The 25485-nt window shown below is 46.2% G+C and overlaps 1 protein-coding gene across 18 annotated transcripts in view; it reads left to right on the top strand.

The window, feature by feature from the left end:
* The window catches only part of R3HDM2 (R3H domain containing 2), a 162630-nt gene extending 137440 nt beyond the window's left edge, over positions 1-25190 (top strand). For 11 of the 18 annotated variants that reach the window (XM_059403496.1, XM_059403495.1, XM_059403498.1 and 8 more), the window contains 13 exons: positions 3173-3405; positions 5518-5693; positions 9488-9589; positions 11904-12146; positions 12687-12813; positions 13073-13233; positions 13708-13862; positions 15358-15458; positions 20761-20930; positions 21778-21925; positions 22863-22960; positions 23299-23383; positions 24163-25190. In XM_059403496.1, coding sequence (XP_059259479.1) covers positions 3173-3405; positions 5518-5693; positions 9488-9589; positions 11904-12146; positions 12687-12813; positions 13073-13233; positions 13708-13862; positions 15358-15458; positions 20761-20930; positions 21778-21925; positions 22863-22960; positions 23299-23383; positions 24163-24503 — 2140 coding nt within the window. In that variant the 3' untranslated portion in view covers positions 24504-25190. The remainder of the gene's footprint in view (positions 1-3172; positions 3406-5517; positions 5694-9487; positions 9590-11903; positions 12147-12686; positions 12814-13072; positions 13234-13707; positions 13863-15357; positions 15459-20760; positions 20931-21777; positions 21926-22862; positions 22961-23298; positions 23384-24162) is intronic. The other 7 variants (XM_059403503.1, XM_059403505.1, XM_059403510.1 and 4 more) reach the window with 1 other exon arrangement.
* The last annotated feature ends 295 nt before the right edge of the window (positions 25191-25485 follow it).

The raw sequence follows: 25485 nt of genomic DNA, 5'->3' as shown, positions 1-25485 counted from the left end.
TCTCATTCTTGGAAAGGGGCATTATCTCCTCTTCCATATCTGAACTCTTCTAGACCATCCCACCCTGAAATCCGTCTGAAAGCCCTTAGGCAGTGAGGACTCTGCCTTTTTCATGATAGTTGAGGTGGAGTTCCCCTTTAAAAAAAAAATTCCCTGTTCTCTATTGTATACTTCAAGATCATAAATCATCCTAGAATCCTGTAATAAACATTTTTAAACTAACTTCTCTGCATATGCTAATGCACAGGGCTTTCCTGTTGCCAGAGTATACTGTATACTCTGTATCCTTCATATCTCTCAGTATCCTGATTTGGTAAACTGGTTTACATGTAAGAAAACAAAAACAGAGAAATTAAGTAGCTAGCCCAAGTTGACATGGCTGTTAGTGGCAAAACTGGGACTGACTCTCTGGTGTTCTTTCACTGTACACCAGACCAGACCAGCTCTCTATAAATATCACCCTTCCTCTCTGAGTAGTGTTCCATTCAGAGCCCTAATTCGCGTACACTGATAGAAGCGATGCCCACTAGTGTTATGGAGCATCAGATTACATCCAGCTGTGCAGGTAACAGCTCTAAAGATCCAGTGAGCAGGTGCAGCCCTCTCCTACCCAGACCTTTTAAGCTGCTGCTTTCCATAGTAAGTGTTGGCTCAAGATCTAGGTCATCTAAAATGCAGTACCATGGACCCTCAAGGGGGCAACTTCTTCTGTTTTGGTACTAGTCCAGAATCCTAGTGATGAGAAGCTGGTCTTCTCTAACTGCTTTTTCTTTTCTTCCCAAATGTTTGAAACAAATACTGTTACACCACATTCCATCATCCACACTGGCAATTACTAGGGCAACTTCCCAGTTCTTTGGAAGATTCTGCTCCATTGACAAATAAGCCATTACTGGCATTTATTGACACTTCTTACACAGGCCAGCCTACCCACTCCCCAGAACCAATAAACTGAACTTTTCACCAGCATAAATCTACTTGTGAGAGCTAAGTCAGCTTTGACTTTATAGGAGTTTAAAGTGTGAATATCTCTGTCCCGCACCCCCTTCTCTCCAACACACATACATACCCCAGTCCAGTGCTTAGAACTGAGTCTGGGTGTTTTCCCTGGTTGCCATATGGTTTAGTAAAGTGGAAAGACATGGCTAGAGATTAGGTTTAGTTGTAGTGCAGAAAATTGATCTTTTTCCTGGCCAAGACTCAACTTAGATTCTCTAACTCTTGGAGGTTTAGTGTGCTAACTACGGTTAGATTGTCAGACTAGCCACATTTTCAACATTTGGCCCTCACTGTCTTGGGGGAATTTGTGGAGTACAGAAGCGCTGCCACTTTGGCTCAAGCTTCCCAGGGTGTTTGGTTTAAAGTTGACTCATTCACTGTTTACCTCCAGTAGAAAGACAAAGTAAATGGCAGAATTGTCCTAATAGATAGTGCTGTGTCTGATTTAGGTATAAAAGTCAATTAGGACTTGTCTTGTAAAATTCAGGTTCTAACACCTAATGAACAGCTCCATTCATTGCCACTGCTCTGTCCCCTGCCCCAGCTACAGACACATCTTTATCAAGTTCTCTCAGTAGACTTGCCTTTGGCTATTGAGTCAGAGCTCTGGGCTCTCACTTCAGGTCTGGTTCTGTTTCTGGAGAGTCCCTGATTTTCATTTCTTTCTTTGTTTCCCATTCCACTTTTGACATTTCCAAGAGAAAGGGATAAGGTTTTAGGGAGACAGAAATATTTTCCAGTTCTCTTACCTATATAAAGAGGGAAGCACTGAGGTTATATATACATCTGCTTGGGATTCCAAGAAGAATTGGCATGTCCCTAACCAGCTGTGCCAGTTTGTTTTTCGGCCCACCATGTTTGGCTTGACTAAAAACTAAAATAGTGACCCTAGCTTTTATTTTGCCCATTTTTCCCTACAGTAACCTTAGGAGCAGATATCCTCCAATAAAGAAAGGTATTTCTTTAATATTACCCTCATGGGAAAACTACCTTTCTTTTTTAGAATAACTCTGAGCCTTTTATCTTTGAAGCTAAAGGGATTGGGATAGGGTTTTCTCTTTGCTTTAGGTGGGATGGTGGTGAAAGGGAGGGAGCCCAAGCTATTATGATTTTTGCTCACCTGCATCCCAGTGTATATATCAAAATCTTTGTAATTGTTGTCATTTAGTTTCTTTAGGTCAGTAGTTGTTGGTTGTGGAAGATATGAAAGGAAAATTCCTGGTTCTTGTTTGTTGATTAAGAAGCTGTAAGGGCTCAATAAGACTTAACGGGTTTTAGGTCAACCCCATCTATCTTAAGTACAAATGTTTATAATCATAGGCAGTAATGATGACATCAGGATAACCCGATGTTTCCAGAGCAAAATAAGAGAGAAGTCCCTTGTGCTTTGCCTAGGGCAATAGGTTGTTAATATGGCGGCAGCTAGGCACAGCCAGCCCCCTGCTCCTTGCCATCCTGGGTCCCAAGGGCATATTTGCTTGATCATGTTGAACACTTTAGCCCTTAGAGACCCTGGAACCAGTTGTTCCCAGATACCGATGCAGAATTTCCACAAACAGGTTGGATCAATTTCAGACTGTCAGACTGAGTTTTCCAGAGGGCCCCGTTAATCTGTTGTACTCCTCTTCCCACCTCTGGAAAAGTGGTACCTCCATTGGCTTTGACACATGTTATGTAGAAGACCTTTTATATTTATCCATGTCTTGGCTACCCCTGCCTTCTAGCAATAGTAACTTCTAGGAGTCCTTTTGTTTTAAGAATTCCTAGAAGGAAAAAAAAAAAAGAAGAAGAACAACTCCTAGAAGGAGGCGATACCCCTCTGCTCCTACTATCTCCTGCATGTGTGGGATCCCTGCGGGGGCAGGGAAAAAGACTACAGCCAATCTCAGCATCATGTATATGGTTTCCTGTCCACCTCTGGTCTGATGTATTGAATTAGTTGCCAGTGCACTGTCTTCCAGATTTGCCTCTGTGTTCTTTGTTACTGTACTGGATCTTGTTCTGTCTGCTCCCGGCAAGTCTTGGTGGCCAGCCAACTAACAAGAAATCAGTGTCCATCCTCCTCCCAGCACTCACCCCTTCTTTGTTATTGAAAGAATAGAAATGAACTCTCTCCTAGCTCTTCTGCCGAAGTGGTAGGTGGGGGGTGCTCTGACCACTGTGGTCTCTGCAGGGGGAACCGTGAGGGGCTGAGCCGAACCTCAAGCAGCCGCCAAAGCAGCACAGACAGCGAACTCAAATCCCTGGAGCCACGGCCTTGGAGCAGCACAGACTCCGATGGCTCTGTCCGGAGTATGCGGCCCCCTGTCACCAAAGCCAGCAGCTTCAGTGGAATCTCTATCCTCACCCGAGGGGACAGCATCGGGAGCAGTAAAGGTGGCAGTGCAGGAAGGATCTCCAGGCCAGGTAGTACTGCTTCTGTCCTTCAGTGTCATGATCATCACTTCTTCTTCTCCTCGGCAAAACGTCACTGATGTTTACTTTTAAAGTAAACTGATGTTTACTTTTAAAACCCCTGTCCCAATATAGTGTCCTGGAAAACTAACACAGTCAGATGAGGAGAAATTTGATTTCTTGGATCCATTGTTCTTTTGAGTCCCCTTTCTGATTTTCTTTCAGACTTTCTTCCCTAATTGGAAACGAACAAACAAAAGATTGGGATTCAATTATTTTATCTTCTTTCCGACCAAGGTTAGGCATCCCTATCAGCCCAAGTTCAAGTTACATACTAAGATGAGACTGATGTGCTTTCATTCTGTTTTTATAGAGGGGTGTTTCATTCTGAGTTTATAGAGGGGTGGTAGAGCAGAGAAACCCTTGGCGTCCAGCTGTTTATAATCAGTTGGTAGCGGCCAGTAAGCCAGAACTGCATGCTTTGGCTGCTTTTCTGGAGCCCAGCCACTGTGGAGGAGCCTGTGTTCTCCATGCCAGCCTTGGAGCCACCCCCAGCTCTCCTGACGTGCTATGTAAGCTTCTCCACCTATTCCTGTTGTGCTCTTAGCAGGGGGTGTTTAGCTCTTTATACCCAGTGGGCCTCTGTTTCACCCTCCTCCCACCTCTAAAGAATTCTTGCCTCTCATCCCAGAAGTTCTATAGTCTTGTCCTCAGAAGACCTCAGTAGTCGTGAAGATTTTGCCTCTGTTAGGTCTCTGCTGTCCTTCTCTGTTACCTCCTCTCTAACTCCACTGCCTCTGCCTTTATCTGGGCTTTGTCTTCTTTGGTTCATTATGACACTAGCCCCCAAGCTGGTTTCCCTGCTCCATCCTCAGCCCTTTTTAGCACCAGTTTTTAAGTTCAAAATATAGATCTAATCATGGCAGTCCTCCTTTTAAAAATGTCTGTTTCTGCATCCCCTGCATAATAAAAACCAGATGACTTAATGCAGCATTTTTTCCTGACCCCAGTTTGCTACTTTGGCCTTACTTCGGGATATCCGTCTTCCTCTTGTCCTCTAGCCATTGGCTGGATATGGTATTAGCTTCATCCCCTCTTGGTCTGAGAAGCCTTCTCCTCCATTTCTCGGGGCGCCTGGGTGGCTCAGTGGGTTAAAGCCTCTGCCTTGGCTCAAGTCATAATCCCAGGGTCCTGGGGTCGAGCCCTGCATGGGGCTCTCTGCTCAGCAGGGAGCCTGCTTCCTCCTCTCTCTCTGCCTGCCTCTCCGCCTACTTGTGATCTCTGCCTGTCAAATAAATAAAATCTTTAAAAAAAAAAATGAATAAATAAAAACAAAATCCATTTCTCTTTCCACTTCCTCCTTAAGTGAATTACTGCTTCTTCAACCTTGCGGCCATACAACTTTGTTCATATCACGGATGCATCCCTTATCCTTATCAGATTGTAATCATTGTGTGTGTGTCCAGCTCCTGTCAGAAGATCCTGTGCTGCTTAAGGGCAAGAACTGTGTTCTCTTCACCTTTGTGCTCTCAGTTCATTGTACAATGCCCAACACATAGCAGATAGTCAGTAAAAGTATTTTATGTGAATGCGTGGCTTGGAGAGGCTGAAAATGGGGAGAATAGTTGGGTGACAGTTGTGCTTGTGTGTGTACACAGGCGAGTGCTTGGAGAGGCAAGGTTGCCTTCTCAGCAACTTTTATGAAATGCAACAAGTTGAAAAGAAATCAGAGAGAAGATAAGTCTATCAAGGGATCAGGAATCTGCACCTTCCCAGGAAGCAAACATTCATGTTTTCAACTGTCTAGTCATGATGAACAGATTCTAGCCCCCTCAGGGGAGGTGCCTTGGCAGCCTCACATTTCGTTCAGTTCTGAAATCCAACATCGATGGGCAAGGTATTTACTGTCCCTGGGGAGGAGAAACCTGCTAAGATGAGGACTGCCATCAGCAGGGCAGCTGAAATGCATCAGTGCTCATGAGCGGATCTTCCCAAGACAGTGGGGGAATGGACAAAAGGGAAGTGAGGAGAAGCAGCAGGGAAGGAGTAGAACCCTGCATCTCCAAGGATGGCATGATCACGGCTGGTGCTTACAACTCTTGGTGGGTCTCCTCTTTGCCTTAGGTATGGCACTAGGTGCCCCAGAAGTGTGCAGCCCAGTCACCTCATCCCAGTCTGTCCGGGGCCTTCTCCCTTGTACTGCCCAGCAGCAGCCACAGCAGCCGCCACAGCCGCAGCTTCCTGCTCTCCCACCCACGCCTCAGCAACAACCACCCTTGAATAATCACATGATCTCACAGGTGAGTCACCAAGCAGTGCCAGAGCCTCCTCCCCTCTGATCCTAGAAGTACAGTTGTGTGTTTTGTGCTGTGGGTGGCAGGAAAGATCTGTTGGACACCTGCCACTCCCTCCACTGTGTCTTGTTTGTTAGTTGTCGGGAGAGAGGAGTGAGGGCAGGGCTTTGGCCCAAGTGCTCTTAGAGTCAGTCTGGGAGCTTTTTGCTTCCTGTTTCTTCCTCTTGCTGAGAACTACCAGTGGGATCTTTTACCCCATTCCACATTTCTGCTGTTCCGCATCTCCCTCTGTGTCCTGTGTAATTAGCAAGGTGATTTTGTTCACTGTGTCCACAGATGGAGCTTGAAGGGATCACAGCTCCCACCATAACTGACTGAATGTGTTCATGGGACTGTTGAGCCCTAAACACGTATTTATGAGTCGGGGTTTGAAGAAAGGAAATATACTCAGGACTCCTGCCATACATATGCTGTGAGGCTCAGAACTCCCCCAAATTGTCTTTGTTTCCCCTGTCATGAAAGAGCTCTTTCTCCTTCTGTTGCTGGACTGATAGAGGTTGATTCCCAGTAGGATTTGAGTGAAGTTTTGTTTCCGTGGAGATCATGCAAGTCATCGGCATCAGAATCAGTCCCTATTCTAGACTGGAACGTTCATGTTCTGGTTTAAGTCTCCTTAATACTCTGAGGAGAGCTGCACTAAGGGCTTCACTTTCACTCTTCTCCCTGTGAGTAGAGCTTCCCGGGAGTGGAGCCCATCCTGTGTCCTGGCGTGTCTCTGGTGGCACTGTCTACTAGCGGGAAGCCCATGTCTGCACTCCGCTGCCACAGTGTTTCTCATTTCAGCTCCCAGGCTCCCTCACCTCCGTGCTCACTTAGTCCCGCTTGGCCTCAGATCTGTCTCTTCCATAGGTAAAGCAAGCAAATCACAGACACTCATTCCCCAAAAACTGGAAAATAGACTGGAAGGAGCCCAGGATGGCCCAGTAGTACCGCATTCTGATATTGTGATGATCTGGGAACCCTGCTTTGTATCTTAATGTAACCCACATGCAGATCATCCCAGGCCTTTCTCTTGGTCCCTAAATCATTTTCTCTGTAGTCCTGACTTCCATTCTTGCTCTACCACCATCTACCTCATTAAGTCCCATTCTTACCAGCTTACCTTCCTCCATACTGAAGTGTGCTGTGTGTGTGCTTTCCCTGACAGGTCTTCATTCAGACCTGGAAGTGGGTGCACCTCTCTCTGGCTATCTCCTACTGCATTTCTGTGTGTGTGTGTCTCTTGTCTAAGGTCACAATATTTGCATTTTCTGAAAGCAGAAAGTAGTTTAATACAGCCTTGCTCCCTTTTCTCCTTCTTTTGGTCTTCATCTGCCGCCTCCTTCCACCCATATGTAGAAACAGACAACAAAAGAGGGAGATTAAAGAGACTAGAGAATAACCATTTGGGGCTGAAAGAACTTTAGAGTGTCTAGGTGACTGGCCCTAAATCCCAAACTTTAACTTATTCTGGCCCTGCTTTTGGATCATGAGGGCCAATGGGTCAGTCATGGGTATTGACTGGTCTCCTGCAGGATGTCCAGTACTAGTAAGGACCTGAAGGTTGGAGACAGGGGAGCATTATTTGTTACAGAGATTCTGTTCCCTCAGAAATTTGTAGCAAGAGGCATTTGCACCAGGCCTTTGCACAGTGCTGGCTGAACTATGCTAAACTTTCCATTCTTGGCAGGCTTCTGCTGTCAGAACAGACCTCCCTGTCATGTGTCAGTAGAACACATGAAACCAAGCAGTGAGGCCGAGTATTAAAGGACCAGTGGCTACCTTTTGCCTTCTTCACCTAAGGTGGCGCGGGACCTCTTGAGGAAGAGTCCTCTGGGAGTCTAGTCAGGCAGCCAGGAGCCAGTGATCTAACCCAGAATTCACCAGCAGGTGGCAGTCTTAGCCCTCAGGGCCAATCTTTGGCTCCCCCATGGTTTTTTGGAAGTTCCCTAGACCTGGAGTTTGAGATTCTCTGAGAATCTGTAGCTCTGTAGCTGAGGATAGTGGTGGAAAAACTTCAAAATAGCACCGAGACCCATACCTTTACCACTACCCTTTCTCAGTCAGAAGAGGCCTAAGAGAAGAGCATCATTTCTTCCTTTTTTCTTTTTTTTAAACTCAGAACTCACAAATGTGAAGAAACAGGCAGCTATACCTACGGCTACCTCTCTGCCCCCAGAGGATATGAGGCCTGAAGCACAATAGATCCTCTCCTGAGAGAAAGAAGAGGATTAGGGTAATAGAAAATGGGCTTAAAAGCCACCAGCAAAAGTAGCTCATGCTGAGCAGCCTGTTATATTTGAAATGGCTCTGGCTTACAGGCATGAGGGATGCTGGGAAAGCTGGGAGTCCATCACAGGGCCTGCAGCATCTCCCCCAGGTCACACAGTGGATTCTCAGTAGCTTTTTCCTAACCAAGATGATTTAGATTTTATTAATCCAGGTAACAGGAGCATTCTCTATTTTGGAGGTCTTCTAATTCCTGGATTCTGCCTCCAGAACTATTAGTCCCCTTTGTGAAATAGTCTCCCCTGAGGTATATGTCAGGAGATGATATTGATACCTTGGGCCCCCATACTTCTAAATTTGAAAGGAGGGTAGAGAATCATACAAACAAAAAAATGTTTGTATAATAATATTTAACTTCTTCCTTCACCTGCTCCCTACTGTTAGAGTGGACTGGAAAGAATACATGTCAGGCCAGACTAGGTTCCCATCCACCTCTGCTGCATTAGCTGTGTGATCCTGGATGTGTGATTAAATTCCTCCGAGCCTTACTATCTTAACTGCAGATACAAGTTATCACATCTGCCTATGGATTATTATGAGTCTGTAATGATACTACGTATGTAAATGAGACTGTATATAAAGGTTACTTCCCCCACCCCTTCCTAGCCTCTCTCCTTTCTCCCACCCCATCTTCCACCAAGGGCTAAGGCTGGAGAACTGATTCTCCAGGAGAGGTGATTGAAATGGCTGGAGGGGAAGAAGAGAAAGAAAAAAGAACTTCCCATTAGTTGGTTTAGAACACATCATGTTCCTCATAAACAAATCTTCCTGCTTGAGGCTAGTGAAGGGACTGAAGGAACAAAATCTACAGTAAAGCTATTTATATTTTATTCCAAATCCCTCCCTGTTTTCTTACCCGGGCATTTTTCATACTGCCCTCACAGCCTAGAGGAGCACAGAACAATGGCAGAGCAGGAGGAAGTAGCTGGAACCAGGAATGAACTGGCTGTTTTTTCCTTCCCTGCCCTTGGGAGGGACACGATCCCTTGTGAATGAGCACTTCCTCTTGGAGTGCTGTGGTGTGAAATCAGGGGCTTGGCTGGGAAAGCTGAACCAGACCTTGGATAACCTCTCCTACAGAAGCAGGAATCCCTTCTCAAGTGGGCATTCAAGGAGGGTTAGGATCATGCTTCCCAGGAATTGTGTGTTCAGAAAAAGTGCTTTGGGAAAAGCACAAAAGATTGCTCACAACAGCTGCAGAGTTCTGAGCAGCTAACGGGGTGCAGCATGCCCTGCCACGGGTGTCTCCAGAAGGAGAGATTGCTTGTTTGCCAGAGATGCCAAAGCTGTCAGCTATCCTGGGCTTGCTCTCCAGTCTGCTCAGCGGCCTCGCTATTCACGTGACATTTTTTTTTATGATTAACCTTGTTGTTCCTCCCCTTTCCCTCCCTGCCTCTGCTCCCCTCCCCCTACCTCTCCCTGTACCTCCCTTTTCTCTTTCCTGTACCACATGCCTCTCTGCTGGTCCACAGCCAGTCCCGGCTCTGCAGCCCTCTCCGCAGCCTGTTCAGTTCTCTCCAGGCTCCTGTCCCCAAGTCCTTCTGCCAGTCTCTCCGCCCCAGCAGTACAACATGGTATAAACTCTGTTCCCCTCTATGTCATGTCCATGTGTGGCCTGTATCTGTGGTACGTCTGTGGGGTCCATCTGGGACAAAGTAATTGCGTTTTCTGGAGGGCCATGTTAAAAGGCGTTTCTTCTTAAGCAAAGGACTAGCATAGGCTGAGCTATATTTTATTGTCGTGGCCTCATCACAGCACTTTAGGCATCAGAAGATGCCTAAGTGTAAGACAGATAGGAGCACTGAGTTTCAGGCGGGGGACAGAATGGGATATTGCTCTAACCTGGGCTTCTCATCACTCTCCTGTATGCATCCTCATCTCACCCCCTCTCTGGACATGTATGAACTCGCAGAACCCAGTTTATCTTGTATAGGCTGGTTTTCTGTAATTTCTTTTGAAGATAAAAGCACAATTGCAGATTTCTCTGGCATCACTGGTTAAAAACCTAAAATGTTCCTCTACCTTACTGTGTTATTTTATATTAAAAAATAGCCACTTAGAGTGCATAGCACATGCTGTTTTAATTGTTTGTACCCTCACTACAAATCCTGTGAAGGCCTAATTTACTTCATAGTTGTTAACTTCTATCATGATTATGAGAACCCTGGTTGTATGTGTGTGTGTGTGTGTGTGTGTGTGAATCACATGGTCTGACTTTTTACTAGAATCCCCTCTTTCCTTCCATCTCTCATCTCCATTCTGAAAAGTTCGGGAATATGGTCCTCAAAAAAAGCTGCAGTCCAGTCCTCTTACCTATCCCTGCCCACTAACGTAGTGAAACAGCTAACTTGAAGATCAGATTCCTAAAAATTAAGTGAAACCATAGGAAAGCATTGTCATTTATTTCTACTAGTTTGTTTTTCAAAAGAAGTCCTGTTCTTACGCTTGCGTGCGTGTGTGTGCATGTGCCTCTGCGTGCGTGCCTGTGTGTGTGTGAATTACTGTCCAGGAAGCAGAAGGAACAGGGAAGTTAACAAATTCTGACCTGTCATCATATAAGTGAGAGGTGGAACACCGTCCTTCCCTCTTGCTGCTTAGAAAAGAAGGCTGAGAGAGGAGGCAATTACAGACTAGCCTGTCAGTCTCCTTGCCCTCCAGCTCAGCCACTCAGCCTGGCCTCCTTTCAGAGGTGAGAATTGGAAGTCGTTCCTGAAGGGCAGGAGAACTCTAGGCAAGTGTCAGAGAACAGAGGTGGAAATGACCTCGAGAGGAGGGAGGAAGGAGATAAACGGCAGGAGGGGGAGCCCACTAGTCCTTTGACTGGATAGGCAAAGCTGAGTAGCCACATGAACCTAGCCATCCCTAGTCCACTCAAAGTGTTATTTAGGTCCTTCATTATAAAAACAGGATCTATGGCAACATAAAGCCTTTTGTATGGTTAGAAACATGAGGGAGGCACAGGAAATGGAGGACTTAACAATCTTTTTTTTTTTTTTTTAAGATTTTATTTATTTATTTGACAGACAGAGATCACAAGTAGACAGAGAGGCAGGAGAAAGCAGGCTCCCCGCTGAGCAGAGAGCCCGATGCGGGGCTCGATCCCAGGACCCTGGGATCATGACCTGAGCCCAAGGCAGAGGCTTTAACCCACTGAGCCACCCAGGCACCCCAACAATCTTTTTTTTAACCCTAATTAGTTTGTCCTATCTTTTCTATATAAATAGAAAGTTGTGTTTTTGCTCCCATCTCTCCAGGACTAATTCTGATTAAAGTCATAGTGAGAGTGGCCATTGTCATCTCACATGTGGTAAGGAGTCTTATTCTGGAGTTGGGCCTCAGACACCCGTTCAGTTAATAGTAGGGTTGGTTTTTGTTTTTTTTTTTTTAAGATTTTATTTATTTATTTGACAGAGAGGGAGATCACAAGTAGGCAGGCAGGCAGAGAGAGAAGGGGAAGCAGGCTTCCTGCTGAGCAGAGAGAGCCTGATGCGGGGCTCTATCCCAGGACCCTGAGATCATGACCTGACCCAAAGGCAGAAACTTTAACCCACTGAGCCACCCAGGCACCCCTAATAGCAGTTTTTTTTTTTAAGAGTTTATTTTTAAATATCTCTACACCCAGTGTGGGGCTTGAACTCACAACTCTTAGATCAAGAGACTGAGCCAGTCAGGCACCCACGCTCACAGCAGTTTAAAAACACCACATGACAGAGGCTTAGGGCTAAAAACTGCCTCCCAGGGAATGGAGACAGGAGTATCCCAAATTGGTGTAAATAAAGAAGGCTATAGAGAGGGTTGCTCTGTCTGTCTGTCTGTCTTTGTGTTGAAGCCAAACACAGGGGGCTTAATATGACTTGAGTCCTCAAGTCTCCCTTGCTGTCTCAACAGGCAGAGGACCTCAGCAACCCCTTTGGACAAATGAGCCTTAGCCGCCAAGGTTCTACTGAAGCAGCTGACCCATCCTCAGCTCTGTTCCAGCCCCCACTTATCTCCCAGCACCCCCAGCAGACTGGCTTCATTATGGCTTCTACGGGACAGCCCCTCCCCACGTCTAGCTATTCCCCTTCTAGTCATGCGCCACCTACTCAGCAAGTTCTGCCGCCCCAGGGCTACATGCAGCCCCCTCAACAGGTGAGCAGCACGGGCTCCCACCTTAAACCACTAAGTCAGTTTGTCCACTATTAATAATCTTTCTTTCCTCATCTAGTTTACGAAGATCAGAGGGGATACCTGTCCCCACTTCAATTTCCCCACCTTGCACTTGAGTGTTGTCTTTCTAGGCAGAAGGTCATCCTTCTGTATAACATAAGTCATTCCTGTTCTGTTTGAAACTTGTTTATTAATGTTGCAATTGCAGGTCCAAAAAATCTCTATTTACAGATTTCTCGCCATTGACGCTGAAGCATTTATTGATTTATTGGTTTAAAGATTTTTTTTATTTGGGGGCTGGGTGGGACAGAGGGAGAGAAAGAATCTCAAGCAGGTGCTGTGCTGAGTGCAGAGCCCAACTCAGGCTTGATCTCACGACCCTGAGATTATAACTTGGCTGAAATCAAGAGTCAGGTGTTTAACTGACTAAGCCACCTAGGCGCCCAGACCCTGATGCATAGTTGGCGATGTTGGGGTTGAATTTAAGGAAGCATCTCACATATCTGTTTCCTCTCACCATAGATCCAGGTTTCTTACTATCCCCCTGGACAGTATCCTAATTCCAACCAGCAATACCGACCTCTGTCTCACCCGGTGGCCTACAGCCCCCAACGTGGTCAGCAGCTGCCTCAGCCATCCCAGCAGCCTGGTAAGAGGAACTGCTGGGGTAGGGGAGCAGTAAATAGGGGAAGGGCAGAGACTGGGACAAAGACAAGAAGTACCTTCCTTGGTTTTGTTTTTGTTTTTGTTTTTAAAAAGGCACAGGAATGATTAGTCCCAAGAGGGACCTAGGATCTCCAGAAAAAGAAAAGGTGAAATAGACAGGAGAAAGAAAATCACTGAGCAAGTGTGACCTCCTAAACATTGTTGAGACATGCTAATGTCTTCTCTGCCTTGCCTGTCCCTAGGTTTACAGCCCATGATGCCTAACCAGCAGCAGGCGGCTTACCAAGGCATGATTGGGGTCCAGCAGCCACAGAACCAGGGCCTGCTCAGCAACCAGAGGAGCAGCATGGGGGGCCAGATGCAAGGCCTGGTGGTTCAGTACACTCCACTGCCTTCTTACCAAGTGGGTGCATTCAGCACTGGGAAAGATCACCCAGTCCTTGGGATGAGGAAAAGGAGAACAGTCTCCCATGTCATCCAGTGTGACAACTCCGACACTAAAATACTGTTCACGTTCCCCCTAGATTTTGTAGGTGTTTTTCCTCTGAGAGCCCAAAGAGTCTGAGAAGGTGGTCTTTATTTAAATTGTTTGGTCTTTATTATACAGCCGTGCAAATGAGTATATAGCCCAGAAAACTAGGATCTAAAGGAAGTCAGGCTCCTTTCTCTACGTCAGATGCCCAAGGGAGGTGTTTGGAAAAGAAGGAAGTGCAGAAAGCTCTGTACACATTTCCTTTAGGCAGATGAAGAGAGTAGGAAGAGTCTGTAAAGGTAGGGAAGGAAGTCAGTGTCCTGGTCTGGTGATGACTTACTTGGCCATTCTCTGGATGAGCTCATTAGGAGTACAAGTGGTCATTCTCTTCTTATCTCTACCCAGGTCCCAGTGGGTAATGACTCGCAAAATGTGGTCCAGCCGCCTTTCCAGCAACCCATGCTGGTCCCTGCGAGCCAGTCTGTGCAAGGGGGCCTCCCAGCAGGGGGCGTACCAGTGTACTACAGCGTGATCCCACCCGCTCAGCAGAATGGTACAAGGTGAGGACTCCCAGAGAGTTGGGGCACATCTCCCATAGACCTTCCGCAACTTTCCAGTAACCTAAGAAAAGAAGGGCAGGGGTTAAGATTCCAGTGGTGCCCTAAAGCAGGTAGACTATGAGGGAGTTCATTCTTCTTTTCTCTTTACTGTTTTGACATTTGAATAAGACCTGATCAGCAGAAAAAAAAATTCCTGCTTCAGAGACAAAGGCTTTATGATGTCCCCAGTTTTTTTGTTTTTCTTACCAGTTTTTCAAATCAGTGGGATTTAGAACTATGGTATAGAGACTGCTCATCATTAAAAGAGGCAATTTGGAGTATATATATGTAAATTTTTCTGTGTACCTCTGTTTATATCCATGGATGAATCTCAGTCTTTTTCTGTGTGTCTGCTTATGTGTGTGTGTGTATGTGTGTATCATAGTATAGGTTATAGCTGATAGAATTTTAGAGGTCAAAGCCACCTTAGAAATATTTAGTCCAGGGGCCCCTGGGTGGCTCAGTGGGTTGAGCCTCTGCCTTCAGCTCAGATCATGGTCTCAGAGTCCTGCGATTGAGCCCCACATTGGGCTCCTGCTTCCCCCCCACCTGCCTGCCTCTCTGCCTACTTGTGATCTCTCTTTCTCTCTCTCAAATAAATAAATAGATAGAAATATTTTTATTTCTTTTTATGTTTTATTCTAATATTAGAATAAAATAATTATATTATTTTTATTATATATATTTATTATATAAACTAAATAAAATATTTTATTTTTTACTCTTTTTATTTTATTTCCACTCCCCCTTTTTAAATTTTTCTCCCTTCTTTTATAAATGAGAATATTCCAGCTAGGTAAGAAACTTACTCAAAGTCAACCAGCTAGTTAGAAGTAGAGCTGGTTAGAAGTAGAGCTGGTTAGAAGAAGAGCTAGTTAGAAATAGAGCTAGTTAGAACTAGAAGTCAAGTCTGGGCCTACCTATATGTATGTCTGTGTTTCTCACAGTGTGTATGTTCACTTCTCTTTTTGTGTGTATGTTTCCATGTTATCATGAGTACTGGGGGGAATTCCCCATTTGTCTTTAGGTAACTCTGTTTGCCATTGTGTAAATAACCTCAGTCAGACACCTTCTTAGTTCTTTTTCACCCATCTCGCTCTGGCACTGTATGTCTGTTTCTGGCACTTTGTGTTTTTCAGAATGTGTGTGTGTGTGTGTGTGTGTGTGCACGTGTATGTGTCTGGTGTTTCCACACTGTTGGGAAGAGCATGTGTCACTAACATTCCATCTGTAGCACTGATTAGCAGCTTCCTAATTGAAAGATGATCAAGTACAAATATATATAATTAACTTTGAACTGATGAGTGATTTTAGAAATTGCCTGGCAAATTGGTCTGGGAATGACTGGCTGCTGCCTGTGCTTCCCACAGGGGAGGCCCGGAAAGCAGCAGCTGTTTGCCAGGAGCTGTGCTCCTCCCTCTCCCACTTTAACCCTACTCTCTTTTCCACCCCTCAGCCCTTCTGTGGGTTTTCTGCAACCTCCCGGCACTGAGCAGTACCAGATGCCTCAGTCTCCCTCTCCCTGCAGTCCACCACAGATGCCACAGCAGTACTCAGGTAAGAGGGTAAAGAACTGGAGGTCTTGGGTACCAGCCAGAGCAAACAGTGCTAAAGGGATTGTGCTCTAGAGCCAGGAACGACAAGACAGTTCAGGGATTGCCTCTGTTCCCAGTGTAGCGTCACCATGAGGAAAGACCAGGGTCCTTACTGGTGTTTTCCATGGGTGCTAAAGTTGACCTCTTGAGAGGTAAGGCTGGTTGCCCTGTCTCCATTCCCGGGAAGCCACATCCTTGATTGGGTTCCTTGTTTTCTTTCTTTCTTAATTTTTTTTTCCTCCTAGAATCCAGCATTACACTCACTGCTCTCATGCCTTTGAGACATGAAGTATTTACTTTTGTCTGTTGCACTCATTCTTCCTATAGACAGCTTTACTTTTCTGTTGGGAGTGTGAGGGAGGCTGATAAAATGCATTTTAAGTCATATCTTAGATTTGTTTGGCAATTTTTCATACATGCTCACATACATTGTGTCACTTTAATTCTCACCACAACTCTGTGAAGACGAGATTTAAGACTTGAAGAGGATAAATGACTTGCCTGAAGTCAAAATCCTAGACCTTGAACTTGGGTCTTTTGCTTCTTCATAACCCATCCTGCACCCTCAATATCACACCTTCAACAGGTCTCTGTACTCTTTTCCTTCCCCTCCACTGGGAAAGAAATGACTATCATGTCAATAGCTAAAGACCATCTTTGAAGCAGCCACTGTCAGGTGAATAGGCTGATGCCACGCAGCCTCTCACTTTCCGCCTTTGCCAGGAATTCTCCCAACACCCTTGTTTGTAGCCCTTTCACCCCACTCTGGCATAGCATTACACTGCAGCTAAAGCAGCTTTAGAGGTTCTCCAGCCCGGCGGGGGGAGAGGGTTGAGAGGTGGTATCTTTTTTTTTTTTTAAAGATTTATTTGACAGACAGAGATCACAAGTGAGGCTTGATCCCAGGACCCTGAGATCATGACCTGAGCCAAAGGCAGAGGCTTTAACTCACTGAGCCACCCAGGCGCCCCAGAGGTCTTAATGCAGTCTCCAGACATTCCCATTTCCCCCTGTTGTGGGAATATCAGAGTGCCCTCTTCTGGTGAGAAGGAAGTATTTTGACAGTTTTCCTCATTTTAGAAATAAGGTTTTCACCTAGGAGTTTTTGCACTCTGGTGTTAGTTAAATGCTGTGGAGTGGATTCCAGAATTAGTCTTGTTCATAAGACATGATCAGTTCTTACCTTCAAGGAGCAATGACTTCTCCCTTCATTCAGACCAAACATGGCTGTCTCACAGGGTGAGAGGTTTTTAAATTCAACAGCCTTTCCCCTTTTATTACGTTACTGGTCTCTCTAGCTTTTTCTCCTAGTGTCCACCAAGGGCACGTGATCTTGAAATTCCCAGCGGGATATGGAAATTGTAGAAACCAGCTCCAAGAACCCCTGTAGCCTCTGGTGGTGGTTGCTACTCCAGGGCGTTTTCTCTCTTGTTTGTTAAAACAAGTGTGGGCATGTGCATATGGGTATATTTGTATGTGCATTTTTATGTGAATCCTTAGTGGTATCTCAGTGTATGTATTGGGTCTCTGTGGTTGTATCTCTTCATCTTCAAATACAAGGTCTTCAAATCCAAAACAAAACAAGTGAGAAGAATTTTTCACCACTTACTCCGGACTTAATGCTGGGTTAAGCAAACTGGAACAGCTCTTTTTCTGAAAGTTGGCAGCACTAGAGGTCTGGGCTGGGATTGAAAGGAGGTCATCTCTGCTCTTCCCAAATCAATAGAAACGGATGAAGCCCTCTTCATCTTCTAGTTCCCTTACTTCAGAATCTTCTGTTATATGTCCTTTCTTCCAAACTGTCCTGATTGATGGATCTTAGGCTCCTCTGACTGATCCCTTGTTCTTTTCCTAGGTGATGGGACCCTCTGTTCCACCCATGTCACCTAAGAGACCATATTCACCATATCATTGATTTTAAAAGTCTTCAGTCTCTGCTTTTGGAATTATAAGAGGAGCTGGAAGAAAAAAACAAGTGCTGCTTCTTCCTTCCTTTCCAGTTTACCCTTTACTGGGAAGATAGAAAGCCAGCATAGCCCACAAGGGCTGCTATGTCACCTTCAGAGGACATTCACCCGCCCTTCTCCCATGTAGCAACATGGTCACTTTTCCAAAAATAAAGGCAGGGATTAAGATTGGCTGTTCCTGGAACAACTGTTCAGGCTTATTAATACATTTTTATAGTTGTCCATTGTACCCCCAGGCCTAGACCTTAATTCCTCCACTGTGATATTAGACAGCACTATAACCCCAGGAAACACTTTTCTTCCCACTGATATGATGGCCCATGGCCCCTTGAGGTTTCTCCAGAGGAGCTTGTCTGCGGAGGAGGCACACAGACATGAAATGGCAGTGATACACACAGACATGAAATGGCAGTGATACACACAGACTCCCCGCTCACAGTGACACAGCGCCTTGGCCGGAGTGACATATGTACAGAGATAGCCTCTCACAGACTTACTGCTCATTTTGTAGCGGAGGGAATTCCAAAGCAAGACAAACACTTTCCTCTCCCACTCACTGAAGATATTCCTTTCCTTCCCCAAAAAAGGAGAAAAACACTAAGATACTATTGGATTGTATCCTGTAATATGGGAAAGATGCCTGTGGATATTACTTTTCTGGACATTCCTTTCCATAGATTTGATTCCTCATGGTAAGGAAGAAGCCTTATCAGTCTTCTATCTCAGTGATTTAGGAAAAAAAAACAACAACTAAACAAAAACCAATTCTGCTAGACATAAATGTCATCTGTTTGTATTTATGCGGTTTGCTCTGCCCAATCGACCTTTCTGCCCAGGTTTAATGATGCCACTTAAAAAGCCATTCACACGTCCCCTCTCCTTTCAGAGCTTTCAGGCTGAAATTGATTTCCTTATTCAACCCCCTTCTCCCCCTTCCTGCTTCAACCCAGGCTCCTTCCCCCAACCTGATTACATGGAAGTGCTGTCACTAGGTAGTGAGGTGGTTTTTCTCTTCTTTCTTTCTTTCTTTCTTTTTTTTTTTTTTTTTTTTATTGCCACGTCCATAGCGACAGTTCAGCTGTTAACGGATGCCACCTGCTTTTGGCTTGAGGAAGAGAAGCATAAAAATCAGCTCATGGGCGGTGTAATGCTATGTGTCCCGGCTCAGTGAAAGAACAATGCTCCAGGCCAGCGGGGGAGGGCTTAGTGTGAGGAGGACCAAGGCTGGGACTGAAACCCTAGCTTTGGTTTTGTCGGGATCAGAGAAAATAATATGAAGACTTTGTTCTCTTTCCCCCTCCCCTTGAGCCCTCTAATAGCTCCTTATGGCTACATGTTGGTATTAGAAAGAGCTTCCACTGCCTTGCTTATGCCCATACCCTACACACTCACATGTTTCCCCCACCCTTTCTTGGCCTGAGGCACTAGGCTCAGATTATGAGCTGCCTTCTAGAAAGCTGTAGATTTGATTATTTTTGCGTTGGCCCCCTCAGGTAGCAATGAGGTGTTTGAATAAGGTCAATTGCAATTTTGTTGGTAGAGGATGTTGGAGCAGGTGGGGCTCTTTGGATGGGGAAAGAAAATGCCCAGAGCAACTATAGTAAGGGGGGAGTTGTTAAATGTATGACACTCCACAACTGTTCGATTTTCTGGTGGCCCTTCTACAAGCCATGCTGATGAATACCCTGTCCCCTGTGGCAGAGGATGGGGAGAGGCGAGCCTGTCGCTCTGAGTATTTGTGCTCTCTGATTAGATGAACCCAGAGGGTGGGGGCCACAAATTGACTAGAGAATAGGGCACGACAGATGCTGTGTCTCCAGAGCTGCTCTCTCAGGCCTCCCGCCGCTTCTTTTCCTTCCCTTTGACCGATGCTACCTGAGAAAAGCAATCATGCTCACTTCTCAGCATGACTGGTGCCCAGGGCAGAGGCTGCAGCATTTTCCGTCCCAGGAAGCAGTGTGACAACGGCAGCAGTGGCAACCTCAGAGCACTGAGCCATGACAGTGGCAGCACTGCGGCAGGTTTTCAGGCTAGCCACCCAGTCCCATTTCTCTTCTGCCACACACACATGGACTTATCCTGTCCCCCATCAGAGATCTCACCTCAGAGGTCAAGAGCAGATGCTCTGGCTGGACAGTCCCCTGTGGGGAAGCAGAGCTCCTATCCGTCCCTTCCAGCAGGGACTGTCATTCAGACTGCTTCTCCCTGGTCCCATACCTTGCTTTTCACCGTGAAGATGATTCAGGACTTAATGTTCTTTTACACTGAGCTCTTTGCTTCCCCCAGCTTGTGACAGGGTAAGGCTATCCATGGTTGTCTGTGCTAAAACCTCAGGATCACATCCAGTCGTCTGAGCCTGTCAGCGAAACCTTCAGAGAGGTTGCCACTCAGTTGCTGCTGTCACAGCTCTAATTCAGAACATCATCTTTCTTTTTTCTGTGGCTTTCTAATCTGTCTTCCTGCCTCTGGTCCCTCCACCCTTCAGCCGTTTTCCATCCAGCCACTTGAGTTAGCTTTATGGAGTTCTGTTCCCAACACCTACAGGATAAAGATCCTTACTAGAAAGTGCTTCAAACTCTGACACTAGCTGTTGGCTTAACGTGTGACTCCCTGATAGACTGTCCATCCTGTAAGGGCAAGGACACTTTTGTTTGTTGTACTCCGAGTACCCAGCGTAGGAACTGGCACATAATAAATGTTCAGTAAATGCTGAGTAAATGAGTGAACATATCTCATCTCCTACTTCCCCTACACAATCCCTATGCCTCAGCACCTTGAATTATTTTGTCCTTTCCCAAATATGACATACAGCCATTCCCACTTCAAGCAGTTATTGGCCTGGCTTAGGGTAGCGGTGTGCGCTCATCTTCTCCAGAGCAACCAGAGATCATTGACCTATCTGCAGCCATTACCAGAAAAGCCTACACATGCCTGCAGCCCTGGCCCAAGCCCCAGGCTGGATCTATACCTTGCCCAGACATTTAAGCAATCTGACCTGGGCATTTGGTAATACCCAACTTTGACAGAATGAAGTAGTTTTCTGCCAAGCATACCAAAGTGCCCCTCACCAGGTGAAGGCCATGGGACCCATGTCTCTTCCACTTCCACTTTTCACTGGTTTGGGGAGAGGGGAGTCAGACACTAAATCAGCAACTATCTCAGATTCCTGACAAGACACAGTTTAAGTGACCCTGAGGTGAGTGGGTAGATTGCTTACTGGCTTTCACACTCAGGGTTAGTCGGAAGGTCAAAATACAGTTTGAATTGACAACTAATTCCTTTCTTCCTGCGACTCAGGAGTGTCACCTTCTGGACCAGGCGTGGTGGTCATGCAGCTGAATGTCCCTAATGGACCCCAGCCTCCCCAGAACCCATCCATGGTCCAGTGGAGTCACTGTAAATATTACAGCATGGACCAGCGTGGGCAGAAACCCGCAGACCTATACAATCCTGAGAGTAACCCCCAGGTGAGTCCTGCAGCCCAGCATTGTCTTGGCAAGGAGGAGACCAGATTCTTCTCGGAGAATAATCTTTGCCATTGAGTGAGCAGCCTCTTCTACTTGCATTTCCCTGGGTACTCTTCGGGGGGAATCATTAGAAATAGAAGAGAGCATCTGCTTGCAAGGAACCTAAGCTCTAAGGGACACATACTTAAAACACTGTGTCAGGGCGCCTGGGTGGCTCAGTGGGTTAAGCCGCTGCCTTCGGCTCAGGTCATGATCTCAGAGTCCTGGGATCGAGTCCCGCATCGGGCTCTCTGCTCAGCGGAGAGCCTGCTTCCCTCTCTCTCTCTGCCTGCTCTCCATCTACTTGTGATTTCTCTCTGTCAAATAAATAAATAAAATCTTTAAAAAAAAAAAATAAAAATAAAAAAAATAAAATAAAATAAAACACTGTGTCAAAAAATGGATATTAAAATAATACAGATCGGGGCACCGGCGTGACTCAGTCCATTAAGTATCCGACTCTTGATTTTGGCTCAGGTCATGATCTCAGGATCGTGGGGCTCTGAGTTCAGCAGAGTCTACTTGAGATTCTGTACTTCTCTCCCTCTCCTCCTCCCTCTGCTCCTCCCTACTCCACACTCACTCTCCCTCTCTCTCTCAAATAAATAAAAAAAATTTTAACAAAATACATTAATTATTAATACACATTAATTAGGGACGATGGGGGCTGTTGGAAGGAGCAATCTGACTTTGACAAAGCTCTGCAAGAGAAGTTTTCTGAGTGAGATGAATTTTAAGCCAAGCTATAGGAATATCCAGAGGGTCATATTTGCTATATGTATGATATGTGTGCCTCTCTCTTCCACAGGCCAGCACTCAAATGAGCAGCAGCCCTGTCACATCTCCTACCCAGTCTCCAGCACCCTCTCCTGTCACCAGTCTCAGCAATGTCTGCACAGGACTCAGTCCCCTTCCTGTCCTCACACAGTTCCCCCGGCCTGGGGGTCCAGCACAGGGTAAGGGGTTAGAATAGGGCTGGCTGCTGCCCTTCACAGCCCATTCCCAAGTGGGAAGACCCAGGTGATAGTGTGGTACTTAAGCTTGGAAGCAGACCTCAGTTTCCTAATCTATAAAATGGGATTGATCCAAATAAGATGGAAATAATTTTATCTGTTTCTGTCTTGGCTGTTGCAGCAGTAGTGAAAACCAGATGAGAATATGGTTTAAAAACTTCAGAGTGCTCTGAAATCTAGCATTTATCAACAATAAAGTAACACTTATGGTGCTTACTGTGTACAAAGCATGACTGTAAGTGCTTTGCGTGTCTTGTATTCATTCAACCTTCAACACTGATGAATAGAAAAGGTACCCAAGCTCTCATTTCCAGTCACAGAGCCAGGATTTGAACCTAGGCGGTTTGGCTCCAAGCCTGTGTTCTTATCCACTCACTATATTGCCACTCAACAGAAGTCAGACACTTGAGCCCTGGATTTGGGGTAGGAGGATCTATATAAGAAATTCGGGGCACTGGGCTGGCTCAGGCGATAGAGCATATGACTCTTGATCTCAGAGTTGTGAGCTCAAGCTTCACGTTGGGCATAGAGATTACTTTTTTTAAAAAGGGGGAGGGAGGAGGGAGGAAGAAAGGAAGGAAAGAAGGAAAGACATTCATAAGGGTCTGTAGGTTTTCCCCAGGGTCTTTTGTCTGCAGTGGACAGAGCCCTTCTTCAAGGGTGAGGGAACTTAAAAGCCTCATTTGCCTGAGATACAGCTGACAGCCGTGGGGTTTAGGAAGAGAGACAACTCTTTAGTCAGTCACCTGGGCACTCCTATCATAGAAAAAGTAGGAAAAGTATGCATTGTTGTCATCTATCTCCAAAACCCCCTGAAGTCTCATGAAAGTTATATCATGAAGTTCTAATTCCCAGAAAACCATCTGTCCTTTCTCCCTAGGTGATGGGCGCTACTCCCTCTTGGGCCAGCCATTGCAGTACAATCTGTCTATCTGCCCTCCCTTGCTCCATGGCCAGTCAACTTACACGGTACACCAGGTAAGGGTGTCCACCATCAAATCCCTCTTCTCATCCAGGCCCCTATCTCTGAGCCGTCTACCTCAACCAGTGGCATGGACCCAGGCGATAGATAGCACATTGAGAATGAATAAAGTGGGAGGGAACTTACCCCTCTCCCATACTCATTCTTCCCACCTGACCCCAGTGCCAAGGGGGAAGGACTCTGTTTCTCAGTGGCCACTCTGGCCAGTCTGCCTGCCTGGTTGGGCAAGATCCTCAGGGTCAGGTGCTGCTCCTTAATCTTTTAGACAGACATTAGGATGCAAGGCAGTCAATGTTGTTTACCTGGGGTAAGAGTTATCTTTGAAATGTTGAAGGGACAGAGTGGATTGAAGCATGGAAACCGGAGCAAAAGACAAGCACTCAAATCTGCCTCCACTGACCTGGGGACAACAGATGTCGGTGAGTGACAAAATGCTGAATCCCCAAGTGAAGGTGCTCATCCCTCCAGCCTGCATTACTAGCCTAGGATGAGTGAGAAAAGCCAGTTTAGGATGTGGAGTAGAAATAGGACCCTTTTGTACTCAAGAGCAAGGAGAAACTGGAGAACTAAAGTGTCTCAGTACTTATCAGGCCATTTCAGGTCTTGGAAAAGGTGATGGTAAAAACTGAGTATAATACAATGGCTGGGGGTGCTGAGCCTATTAACAGGAGAGTCTTGTGGGAGTGGTCCTGACCCCAATCTAGGATGTCTGCCTTGGTAGTTCTCCTAGTCCTTCAGCAGAAGCTCGACAAGAGAATGTGGGAGTGTAACCCCCTGCAGGCCTTCCCCACTAGGCATACAAGATCTCTCAGGTTACCCCTATTTGGAGGGGTTTGCTAAACAAGGAAAGGCAGGGAAATGGACTTCCCTAGATGATAAGGAAGAGGGATCTCTGGGAAGGGGATGACTGGGATATATTTCAGATTGGGCTACTGACTTGGCACAAGAAATGAGGTGTAGGTCTCCAGATCTGAAGAAATCTGGGATTCTGACCCCCAGTTTCTTCTTGGTCTAAGAGAAGAAAAGTTTTCTTTGTTTCTCCTAGATGCCTAGATGGTGGGGTGTTACACTGGTTTGGGGAAGGTGGGTGAGGCCAGGCACTTGAGGACACTGTCAATAGACTTGATTCGGCTACAGAATTCTCTGCAGGGAGCTCACTAGTCCTCTCATAACCATGTCATTTCTCCTCCCCTTTTAGTCTTGGGCCGGGTGCTGGAGGTGACAGATCTCCCTGAGGGCATCACTCGGACCGAAGCGGACAAACTCTTCACTCAGCTTGCCATGTCTGGCGCCAAGATCCAGTGGCTCAAGGATGCTCAGGGGCTGCCTGGCGGGGGTGGGGGGGACAACGGTGGGACTGCTGAGAACGGCCGCCATGCAGACCTCGCTGCCTTGTACACCATCGTGGCTGTGTTTCCCAGCCCCCTGGCTGCCCAGAATGCCTCCCTTCGCCTCAACAACTCTGTGAGTCGCTTCAAACTTCGAGTGGCCAAAAAGAACTATGACCTGAGGATCCTGGAGCGAGCCAGCTCCCAATAAACAGAGGAGGGGAAGGCACCAGCACAGTGGGGGCATGGGGGAGGGGGCCGAGGGATCCTTACAGACCACGGACAGAGGCAGAAAGGAAGGTGACAGACACTGAACTGGAGCCTAAGACAGTGGGGATGAAGATGGAACAGACACACTGGCACTGGACTCCTTCTCGCTCCCCTGCCATGGGTCCCCTCTTTTTCCCCAGTTGGCCCCTCCTTGCTTCCCTCTCCTTCCCATCCTCTTCTGCCATTTTTTATCTCTTCTCCCACCATGAAATTAATTTTTTTTCATATTTTTTTGGTCAGGTAGATTTGGGAGGGTCCCACACTCCCCTATTCGATCTCCTTACCATCCCAAGCTCCCTTTTCATTTCTGGTCTTTATGAATATATTTATATGGACAGAATTAAGAAAAGCAAAATTGATTTCCCCTTTCTCTCACTTCCCCCATCTTGTCTCCCCAAACCCCAAAGAGTTAAAACTTAGGCCTCCCCCCACCTCCCAGAACACTTGTATATTGTTTGTTTGAGGTTTGTGCCACAGTAACAGACAGTATTTAATTGCACATACAGATGTTTGCTGGGTATATTCACTGTAAATTTTATTTAATCTGATTTTTTGTTTGTTTGGGGGGTTACTTGGAGGGAGGTTGATTTTGTTTTTAAATATAAAAAAAAAAAAATCTGTCACTGGACGTCAGTCCCTGTTTCTCTGTTGCTGCCCTGGTGTGGGTAGGGGTTGGAGGTCCTGAGTATGTACAGTTCCACAGCTATTAGAGGGATCGCATATAGGTTGGGATGGCTTTTCCTAGCTGGCATATGTACACGTACCTTGCTAACAGTATTCCCTCATCCCATTCTCCTCCTTGCCCATAATATTTGGAGAGATGGCTGGGTCACCAGTGGGACCTTTGTTCTGGGCTCCCCCCCACTCTTTCAATAAGTATGGGTTCATCAAGCACATCAGTTCTCAACTCCAGACCTCTGAGT

Source organism: Mustela nigripes, chromosome 6 (assembly GCF_022355385.1).
Source record: "Mustela nigripes isolate SB6536 chromosome 6, MUSNIG.SB6536, whole genome shotgun sequence".
Lineage (NCBI taxonomy): Eukaryota > Metazoa > Chordata > Mammalia > Carnivora > Mustelidae > Mustela > Mustela nigripes.
Note: the sequence above shows the minus strand (reverse complement) of the source record. Positions and strands in the feature narration are given on the sequence as shown.